Here is an 11,533-nt window from a genome sequence, read left to right as displayed (position 1 = left end):
CTCCTGTACTGACTTGAGGATGCTATTATCCGGTCGAATGCCATTGTCGTCTATTCTGTGTCCTAGGAAAGTGATGCTGAAAGTTCCAAAAACGCGCTTCTCGGAATTCAAGGTAAGTTGTGCGTCGTCTAATCGCTGTAGCACTTTTCTCAGTCGCTGGGAATGTTCCTCTTCTGTACAACCGTAGATCAGGACGTCATCCATGTGGCACAGTACCCCTTGGAGGCCTTCTAAGATCCTCGCCATTCTCTTCTGGAAGTGTTCTGGCGCCGAACTGATGCCGAACGGGAGGCGATCGAAGCAAAATCTCCCGAACGGTGTGATGAATGTCGTGAGCAGTCAGCTATTCTCATTAAGAGGAATTTGCCAAAAGCCAGAGTTAGCATCCGGCCGCCAGAATATTTTTGCACCTGAGAGCTGTCCTAGTGTCTGCTTCACTGAGGGTATGGGGTGCCATTCGCGGTGCACATGTCGATTGAGTTCTGATAGGTCAACACAGATACGGACGTTTCCTGACGGTTTCGGAACCACCACAATTGGAGCACACCATTCTGTTGCTTCATGTACTGGTGTGATAATCCCAAGCTTCCGCATTCGTTCTAATTCTTCCCGTGTCCTTTTGAAGAGAGGGAGTGACACTCGGCGCGTAGAAACGACAGCATGCGGTTTTGCATCTTGTTTGAGAACAAGGGTATGTTCCTCCTTGAGGTTACCGAGTCCTTTGAAGAGCTGAGGGAAGTCCTTACGCGGATTGCAGAGGTAGACTGTCTCGGTGCCCCCGATACGAGGGGGAGAAGCCACGTTGTTCACTTGTGGGAACAAACAAAACTTTTCTATTGCTGGTTTTCCAAGCAACGACTTCCTAAGTCCCTTCACCACGTAGATCATTTGTTTTGCCGTTTCGTCATTTAGCTCGAGGTCACAATCGATCGTTCCTTCGATTTAGAGTGGTTTGCCGTCTGCACCGTGTAGCTGTCTTCAGGGGTTTCTTGGCGTGATGCCTGGCTTACGGTGCTGGCAGAACGTTTCATAAGATATAACAGTTTCATCTGCTCCCGTGTCTATTTTGACAAAGTGTGGCCTACCGTTTAGGAGCAGTGATATATTCGATCTTGTGCTGCCATCTCCTCCAGCGATGCCTACGAAGCCAACGTCCTGCTGTGCTTCAATTGCGTGCACTGTTGAGCTGGATTTGCACACGAGTGCGAAATGTCCTTTCTTTTTGCAGGAAACTGCTGCCTCGGATGTGGATCCCTGCCGCACCAACGGCATGTCTTGCTTCTGAAGTTATCTGAACTCTCTGAAGATTTTTGGTGGTGTTTCTTCGTGGCTGATCTGTTACCCACTGAGTGTTTAATAATGCGATCGATGTTGCCGTCTTTTTCGGGACCCGGTCGAAGGCGAGCCTGCTGCTTTCGAACCGCTTCATGCTGTCGGGCCGTTACCAGCGCTTTGTGGAGGTTGAGTTCCGGATCCAGCTGCAGCTTCTCTGACAGCTTGCGATCGAGGAGTCCTACTACTAGACGGTCTCGGATCAGATTCTCTTTTAACTCACCATAGTCGCAAGTTTCCGATAAGACGTGGAGTGCAGTTACAAAATCGTCCACGGATTCGGCTTCCTTTTTGGACTCGAGTGTTGAACAGGGCTCGCTCGTAAATCAGGTTTCGTCTAGGTACGAAATACTCTTCGAATTTTTCCAGTACCTTTGTGATGTTGGTTGATTCCTCGGCTTTGAGCTTGAACGTTTGAAGGATGTCTTCGGCTTGTTGTCCCATCACATAGACGAGCGTGTCCACCAAGTTGGTCTCGTTCTGTCCTCGCAATCCAGAAGCCGACAGAAATCGAAGAAATCTTCGCTTCCATGCCGGCCACTCGTTGGGTTTGAAGGAGAAAGAGTATGACGTGTATGAAGTGAAAGTGTATGACGTCGTCGTCGTCACGGGCGTTGCCATACTTCATGTTTAAGGGCTTGGAGTTTGCGCAGTTGTAGAAATCCATGCTGTACGAAGAGTAGACCCATGGATCCCACTTCTGACACCATGTTGTGCGTTAGACTCAGTAGGGGAACAAAAACCCAAGTCGAGCTGCCGCTATAAGATAGCTGTTTATTGTACGAGTACCAAGCGCGGACTGCCCTTCGACAAAGCCCGCCAGGAAAAATTATCAAGGGTGGAAATATGAGACGCGAAAGCCTTGAAAGCCTCGTCCCGGTCCTCATAGCTCAATGACGTCAACATATCACTGTACTCCACCGGATGACAGCCTACGATTTTTAGTTATTCATTTCATTTTTTACTTTTTTATTATTTCACCGTGGCATGGCATGTATTATTTATTACTGAGAGCGTCCGCTTATCAATGCGACATTGGATGAAGGTCACGCCCATCTTGAGTTGCTGGACTCCGGGTGACTCAAGAACTGAAGACATGTTCGTACATTTTTTTAAAGTATTGCAAGATGTGCGCATCCCGATGACATAAAATTACTTGTGTAGTGTGTATGCGTGACACTGAAGCAGGACTTGAGCAAAACAGGGTGCTGACAGAGCCAGACGGGTCTGTTTTCCGGCGGCTCTGTAACAGTCGTTGCATTACCGGAAACAGCAACGGAAACGTAACGGAAACGAAATTGAAAGGCTGGTATCAGAAACGGATAAGGGAAACGAAAATATAGCAGTAACGAAAATGAAAACGGTAACGAAAATACGTCCGTTATCCTTCCCTGCTTTTGCACTTCGTCACCGGAGCGCCACGTGACCCGGTTCTATCACGTGACCTACCCGCGAAGTCGCTTGTACCCGTGGTCTGCTTTCGCGCACACCAGCCTACTGCGTATATCCGTCTACTATAGTCAGCAGGACGCACAGAGAGCCTACGTGGGTTCCCACTAGCCGGATTTACATGAATACGACACAAGCGAACCAAATCAAGTCCAAATCGGAGAGAACACGATACACCACGGTTTACATGGATGCGCATCGAGCCCAGACCTAAGGTGGCGCCGCGCCGTGTCATATCGGAAAGAGAGTGGCGCACTTCCGCAACTGCAGCCGTTTGCGGTTCCCCGCTACCATCGCACCGAATGTCGAAACGTCGAAAACGTAGCTTCTATATCCCATTTTCAAGCGTAGTTCAGAGTGAAATCTGCTTTACGGCTGGAAGCCCTGCTGCTTGTGTCAGTGTAGACTAACCTACACACCCAAAAAGGGAGCGTTGCTGGTGGAATCCCGACAAGGAGTAACAGACGACGCAACTGACCCGTAGCCGAACGTCACCTGCAATAATCCCCTCTTCCTCCCTCGAATCTCATCAGCTGCTTACATGCACAATCTAAACACGCATCCACCGTCTCGAAGTATCTCTGTTTAGAGCGGCTCATTTGCATAGGCTGACTAATGAGATAAAAATCTTAACTTTTAGGTTTTGCTTCGCACGCTTATGGAACCTATGTTTTACGCATCGGGACCTTCAGCGAAAAATATTGCATGAAAAAACTGCACCGACAAGTAGTGATTTTCTCGAGTAATTAATCCGTTTCGGTTTACATATTTCTTGCGCGGAGCAGCGCCGCACGGCGCTCTTTGGATCAGATATCCGATTGTCAATTTCGTGTTCATCGGCCTGGTTGATACACTGGGGTGACGGATGCATTGCAACTGTATGCATTGTAACTGTATGCATTGTCACCTGAAGGGCTTGTTTTGCAGTTTCGAACATCTATTCCATGTACGTTGTGTTTCACCATTCTTGCCAAAAACTCATACTGAAAAATGAACTCAATTGATTTCGGGGAAGCTCTTGCTGCAATTTCAGTGCACTTTTATCAATTTATATTTGGGAGAAATTGAATTTCCTCAAGTCCCCGATTGAACAAGTCAGCAATCTCTTTCATGGAAAATACATGGTGAACTAAAAAAAATGATCTCAGTGTTACGTATCTCAGTGTTAAAGATGGTTTTGTCTTTTCTCTTCTAGTGATGTACTGTAGAAAAAATGTGAAACTTTGATTCTCGAAGCATTTTTCGCACGCCCTTTATACTGAAGCCGGTTTACTGAAGCAGGAGCCCATACCTGTCAAGCTGCTAGACAGAATTCATTCCAGGTACTCCTTCAGGTATGCTTGTACAAATGAAAATAATATGAATTTTGTAGTGCAGTTGGGAGAATTGAAGTTCCTGGAACTTAAATCTGATACAGTGCCCAGAAGTCAAAGCAATCTGGGAGCACATCTGGGTGAAATTGAATTTCGCGAAGTCACAGATGGAACAAGTCAGCAATCTCATTTACGGAAAATACACGGTGAACTTATCCCTTTCTTCCATGTGCAAAATAATTCCCTGGTAATGGCCAAAATAAATAAATAAATCGAAATCCAATGAAATCCAGGTGTCTGAAAGAAGCGATACAAGGAGGTCATGCGTTCCTTTCACTTTCCATTGTCTGCGCATCCGCTGATAACGGCAGCACGGACATAACGTATCTGAAACGAGCAAAAAGGAAGCAGGAATGGCGGTCTCATGCCTTGCGTTAGTTCACATTAACTGTCCACTGTATAGTAGTGTTCAACGTAACAAGGAATAAATCTAGTCCGTCAACTTTAAGAAATAGTACTGCATCGCCGACAGGATGGCTGGGCACAAAACGTCGTTCCCCTTCCTCCACCTGGTAACATAGTCCGTAACACCCACTCTGCTTTCGTATTGGCTGGCCGCATCACACTACATGTGCCCTCCCCCATGGTGGCGGTGCAGTGTTTTGCCTATTGTGTTAGTGTGTCTCCCGATCTCCAACGATGTATGTAGATGATGGATTAGAATTTTTTCTTTCTTCAGCTAAACATGACTATAGTAACAACAACAACATATATATTGTGATGATGAAGTGGGGAGGTTTTCCACTCTAGGAGTGGAACACTACCCCATAGCTAGGGGGTCTAATATGAGTGGTGACAATGATGAGTAATGACGATGAGAGATGACGGGAATGATTGAAGTGGTGATGACGATGCTGAACGTGATCGCGATGCTGAACGTGATCGCGATGCTGGGAATGTCCGAGGGCGCTGCTGGGGTCATAATGAGTCCTTTAGGCCTGTCGCCTCATAGAAGTCAGCCACATGACGTAAGGCCGCCCTGGAGTGGACCGCGATCACGGAGTAAGAAGACTAGGAGGTGAAACTGACCATAGAAGCAAGCGCCGGCGCGCGACCAGAGACTGTCACGTTGGGGGAGAGAAAAAAGGCAGTTGCTGACTTTACGCGACAGATGGCACGGCGGCACTGTCTTCCATTTTGGGCTTGTACATGGAAGGCTAGGGGAAAGCTGTGCTTTTCGCAAGTCGTACGGCAGCCTCTACGGATGATGACAAGCTAATGAACGTGAACGATGTTTGTCTTGGCAATAAAGGTCACGCTTGTCAACTACATAGCGCTTCTTGTTTAGCGAAACGAACGGAAAGCAATTTCATTCTCTTGCCTCTCGATTCTGTTGAGCAGACGACAGAAGCACGAGGATCGCGTAAGCGTTTCATCTTCTTCGTTTCTAGCGTTTAATTCACGTGCTTTCACGTGTTTTAGTCACGCCGCCGGAGAAGCGACAGTATCACGTGACCGCATGCTTCGGAAAGTCTGCGTCCCCGTGCAACAGATGGCAGTGCGGGCCGGGCCGCCGAGCACGTGCTCCTCGTACATTCTCTGGTCGCGGGAGAGAGTGAAGTTTCATCTCCTAGTCTTCTTACTCCGTGACCGCGATGTCCCAAGGACCGAGGATGGTCGACAAGTTGAAGGTGCGGCAGCTAAGGGTGGCAAGCTGTGACTGCAGTGTACGCCTCTCGTTTATACAGGTCCGGCAGCGGAGGAGTATGTGCTCAACGTTGGCAAGTACACCACACTCGTTGCACATAGGGCTAGCTTCACAGCCTAGCTGGTATCGATACGACGGAGTGAAGGCCACATTCAGACGTAGTCTCTCATGACTATAGTAAGAAACGTATTTTGCAATGGAATTGTGTTAAGCCGACATACGTCTTCTGCTTCTGCAAAGAGAACATAACTTTGATTTGTAACCAAATAGTGCTATTTATTGTGTATTTTAATGACATTGTGTAGTTTCGTACAAATTGTGAGCTTATTTCATGCACTGAGGATACTAGTGTATTTGTGACAGTATGGATAACGAAATGGCAGAGGTAAATATAAATACTCTCAAAACTGAGTACATGGACTAAAGCAGAATTCACTTAAACCAAATGTGTCCAAAAGCCAGGGTATGATCTTTAGGAAAAAAAAAGTTGTTGTAAATATTCAATTGATGTTCAAAGATGTCCCAATAGAGATTATTGATTCAGTGAAATCACAAGTGTTACTTTTCATTAAAGAGTATCATGAGACATGCATGAAACTGGTATTGAGAAGAAGTTATCTAGGGCAATTGTGCTAATTGGCAGGCACATTCTTCAATACCGTGTAAAATTGCTCTTTTATAATTCGCTCTTTTTATCACATTTTGATTTTCTAGTCTGCGGTCCACTACACAGGAAAATTTGGGTGAATTCCAGATCATGCAAAATAAGATGCTGTGTATAGTTGCTGATTTAGGTTATAGAGATTCCACAGAAGCAATTTTTTTGCAGTGCCACATATAGATGTATTTAGGTTGATATAACTAGGCTACGTTATCTATTTAATAAATTAGATAAGACGAGCTGTAGTATTAATTTAGAGTCAAAATCTGCGGTAGAAACTAACCATGCTAACCCATCTTTAGATTTATACACTACCCAATTTATTGAATAAACTTACTTTGAAAGGATTTTCACTATTAAACTTGTCAATTCCAAAGCTGTGTCATATTATATGTGTCTCATTCACAAATGTTTTTTTTTTAGTTGTCATATGTATAAGGAGCATCCTTTTTAATTAATGTTTGTACATGCATTTGCTGCCAAGAGCTTAACGTGAAGCAGGAGCCCATCCTCGTCAAGCTGCTAGACAGAATTCTTTCCAGATATCCCTTCGTCTATACTTGTACAGATAAAAATAATCTGAATTTTGTAGTGCAGTTGGGAGAATTTAATTTCCTGCAACTTAAATCTGATGAAGTGCCCACAAGTCAAAGCAAAGCCGCCCCGAAATACACGGCATTGACTTCATAGTGTACAGACAAGTACATTTTTAATACGATTACATATACAAGGTAGCTTGTAGTTAGAACTGGTATGACAGTGGCCTATAGCAGGGGTCATGCAATCGTACGCCACATTCTGAATCGAATATTAATGAATTATATCTCTTTTGCCACGGGGGTGCTTTTGTAACCAGCATAACGGCATGTCAAATAGAGTTAAAAAGTGCGCTTGGTACCAAATGCTGATCACAGACAGCTCCCATATAGTGAACGATGTTCCTGTCCCCTTAGCTACCCACAGGGACGGGCACAGAACGTACGTGAATGACTCTTCGTGGACAATGCGCGAGACGGGGACATCATCCTCGGGACGCTCTGGGGACAGATATCGAAGGACGAGGGCACAATGACACTGAGGACATCCTGGGGACTGTCTGTGTTCTTGGAGTTGGTGACTCGATGAGTGGTCGCTTACGATAGCACTTGCTTCACTTGGCCACAGGGAAAACTGAACAATCCGTGAATTGGAAGCAGACGGCATAGTTTGAAGTTGGAATTCGCGGATAACAGAAACGCAGTCTTGTATGTGAAAACTTGTGACAGGAAACTTGTTAAATGCAGTTACGCGCTATGTGCATGAACTTTTGTCTTAGGGCGCATCATCTCGAGATCGAGGTCAATCTGAAATAATATAGTGTATCTTGGCTGTAAGTAGCGGCATACTTTATGCTACATGCTGTCTATGTGACACGACATAAATACTAGTAGTAAGTACTGACCACGATTATCCGCGAGCACACAGGCAGTGTTTCCGAGTGCAAGATGTGGGGTGCATCTCACAGCTTGGAAAACCCACTAAACCAGACACGTCCCCTGAACATCCATGTGATATCCTGATTCGGATGTTTTAACGTCCCAGGGAGCATGCCACAAATCCCATAGACATCATGTGTACGTCCAGGGAACAAAAAAGTCTTCCCCTGTTGCACATTCCACGAAGCTCCCACAAACGTACAGTAGACATCCGTGAGATATTGATAGCTTTCAGATCGAGACGCCGGATGGATGGTTATTGGGTGTTTGAAGTTGCTTTTATGATCTTCATAGCATATGTTGAAACATTTTGCAAGGGTTTTGGGGGCTGGTGCCGGCACCAGTAATGGACCCCTAACCATAGCGAGTGGCCACCACATAACTATTTCTTTACCTGTTTCCGGTATTTCCCATAATGGACACAGAGCGTGGCGGTTTAAATAAAGTAAACAGGGAAATGAAAAAGCTTCGAAAGGTACTAGCACTCCCTTTCCAGGGAGAACAAATACTATATTGCTTGTCACACGAGCTTTCGCGAATTCGAGGGTACTGCCCGTTTCCGAAACAAAATGCAGGGGGAGCTGTCTCTGGATAATTCTATTTTGCCCCAAAACAAGAATCAAGTGACGAGTTGCGTGGTGTATTAACTCTGCAACAAGGTACCGCCTGTGTTTCTTACTACTCTTGGCATGAGACACCCACAGAACCAGTAACCGCCCCTGGACAGCCGACAAGGGTCTGAGCATCCGCAGCCTAAATTGAACATCCATTGAATGCCTCCCGGACGCGTTTGTTGGGATGCTCCAATGAGTATACAGCAGCAGACGTCCCACATATATCACCCTGTGGACAGTGTGCGCACCCCATCCGCACTGTGTCCACAAAGAGCCGTTTGAACACTCCTTTCCGCTCTTGACCCTCCGCCTCCTCCTTCTCTCCCGCTTTGTCGTCTGACTGCGTCGCCGCCAAAGGAGAAATCTGCGCACAAGGCTTGTTTTTTCGCAAAGCGCAGAAGAGAGAATCACGTGATGCCATAGCCTGTTCTGCAGATGATTTCAAATGCCGCTGGAGAGGCTGGAGACACATGACGGCGTCTGCAATGACTTGGAGTAATACTGCAATTTTCAACTCGAACAGCACCAGTGCAGCTTGAATTTTGTGAAGAGTTATGTGCATATGCCTTGTAGGCAACGGATTCTCCATCGGGGGCCACTATCTATCACTGAAATACAGGTAGACGGCCGTGGTGCCTTTGTTTGTTAGCGCTCGCGTTTTAGACTCCTTGGTTCTTGAAGTCGCTGTAGCCCACTGGCTAGTGAAAAAAAAAAGCAATTGATCATGGTTGAGCTTGTAATATAGGCATATTAGCATGTGTGTGCTACTTTTACTTTGCGGTCCACTCACTGTCCGACCTCGGAGTATGAACCACAGCGTTTATAGCCTCCCCTATGGTCTCCTTTGTCTAACAAATAAGTCGTGTCGTATTGCCCACGGCTTATCTGCCCGAAATTTTTGAAACCGTTCCTAAAAACGGGTCCTGCTGTTTATATGTGGTGCGGCTTATACATGTGAAATTACGGTACTTTCACCATCACCAACACCGCAGCCGCAGCGTGGAGACAACTGCATCGTCGACTACGAATTTCCACTATCTTAACGCCAACACGCACCTCGCGGTTCGCTTACAAAACTGATGCACTACATTTTAGAGTTGAGTAGATACAGGTTTGAAAATGTGATGAAACCGGTACGCAGCACTCTTCGGTTTCTACTGGTTCTCTCCGTACTAAGTTTGAGTGCCCGTTTGATGTATGCAACGTGACTCTGGAACCCGACGTGCCATCTCAAGACCCACATGAGCTATGGGCTCGATGATGATGATAATGCTTGCGCTCATTAATAATGGTTCAGCCATTCTGTATTAAAGCTGTTTGTTATATGGTGAACTTTAAGTTCGCCATAGTTAACCTTACTCGATCCTATAAAAGATAAAAATAAACACCCTGTGGCGCTGTCTGCACGGGCGCCACAAGGATCTTTTTCCAGGTTGGGGAGGCAGGGCAGAATGTCTATTGTGGTGGTCTTCAGAACTACGGGATCTGGATCTAACTCTCTGCGTCAATTGCGCCCGCCAAGTACATGGCCAGGTGAAAAATGTCTGCAATCCCAAGTGGTTTATGAAAGGATTTCCACTTGAAACCACTTACGTACAAGGTGACCTCAAGTGGAAATCCTTCCATAAGACTTGGCTCAGAAACCCCATGTTTCTGGAACGTGGAGTGATAAAAGCAATCATAATTTGTTGCTGTGTTAGTGTTACAATTACGATGCTTGCTTCCTGAAGTCGGGAGAAGGGGGGTAACGTCTCACTCCCCCCACCCCTCCGTGACACGCTCCGTTGTATATGCCTTAAAATACATAAATGCTTTCGAACCTAACAAGATCTTTACCTCCTAATAGAGGCACGCATTCTTTACGCAGTGAAATGCAAGGCAAATTAAAGAAAAACGCGTGAATGGACAGCCACAAACAGATTAGGGTAAAGGACTACATGTTGAAACCGAAACTAAAACTTGATACGTCAGGCCGTGTGCACTCTAAAGCGTGTCCCCCTATTTTACAATAATAAAACAATAATAATGTTACTGTGATGTTACACCTATTCTCCAAAACGTAGCTCGATGAAGCGAGCCTCCCAAACATCATCCCCTAAAACCAAGCTCGCGCTAGAGTAGCGCAACACGCACGCCTTTCAGCTCTAGAACAGGAAAAGGAGATGCAAAACGCCTCTTGAACTGAGGTAATTCTTTGCGAAAATACATCAAAATTGCGAATCTGGAATATTTATGTGATGTATATTTGGTACGTTGAATATCTGAATACACAAGGAAAATATTGAGAAGGTCCCTAACGTGAAGTATGAAAGAGGCAGGTAACCCTATTACTACGTCCTTTAGACATTGTTATAGCGCGGAAATTAATTTCCAATTATATGACACATGACCTGGATTTACAGTAAAATGTATTTGCACGCCATTTTTTTAGTGGTCCACATGTATTTTTAACATAAAAATGAATTTACCTGCATGCAGTAAGGGAGTAAGTCAAGTTATCCAGTTTTAGTATTTTGTTGCAATCTCAACAAGCAACATGTGCATAGCAGTATGTGCCTGCTGACGGAAATTAAGGACAGCATTACAATGTGACCACCACCCGTTATACAGGAGAGTAAGGCATGAAAAATGCGGGTGTCAAAATCAACGCTCAGATAAATACCATTGATCCCATGATATTCAGACAAGTGGAATTGTTCATACAATTTTATGACACCGTAGGTGCTATTTCATTTCATATTTTTCTTTCTATTTTGTGGGGGACGTTGAGTATTGATTGGTTTCCTTTGCTGATTTGGGTATTGCACTTTCAGACGATTCAGACACCCAACAAACGGAACAACCATGAACGATCATAAAAGAAACGTACCCAGATAGCTGAACACACACGCAAAAAATAAAAATAAATAGATGGTAACAGCGAACCGAACAGGAGAATTGCATTTCTGTATTCGCTACTGGTTACTGCAATGGGAATTTTC

The 11,533-nt window shown here is 45.3% G+C and overlaps 1 protein-coding gene across 1 annotated transcript; it reads right to left on the bottom strand.

Moving 5' to 3' along the window:
* Positions 1–339: 339 nt before the first annotated feature.
* LOC135367505 (uncharacterized protein K02A2.6-like) lies at positions 340–888 on the bottom strand. Its single transcript, XM_064600805.1, has one exon. The coding sequence runs from the start codon at positions 886–888 to the stop codon at positions 340–342; it is 549 nt and encodes a 182-aa protein (XP_064456875.1).
* Positions 889–11,533: the final 10,645 nt, after the last annotated feature.

This window comes from Ornithodoros turicata, chromosome 8, assembly GCF_037126465.1.
Source record: "Ornithodoros turicata isolate Travis chromosome 8, ASM3712646v1, whole genome shotgun sequence".
Lineage (NCBI taxonomy): Eukaryota > Metazoa > Arthropoda > Arachnida > Ixodida > Argasidae > Ornithodoros > Ornithodoros turicata.
Note: the sequence above shows the minus strand (reverse complement) of the source record. Positions and strands in the feature narration are given on the sequence as shown.

Excerpts from the sequence above, each read along its gene's own strand:
- LOC135367505 (XM_064600805.1), bottom strand. The coding sequence starts at position 888 with ATGATCTACGTGGTGAAGGGACTTAGGAAGTCGTTGCTTGGAAAACCA.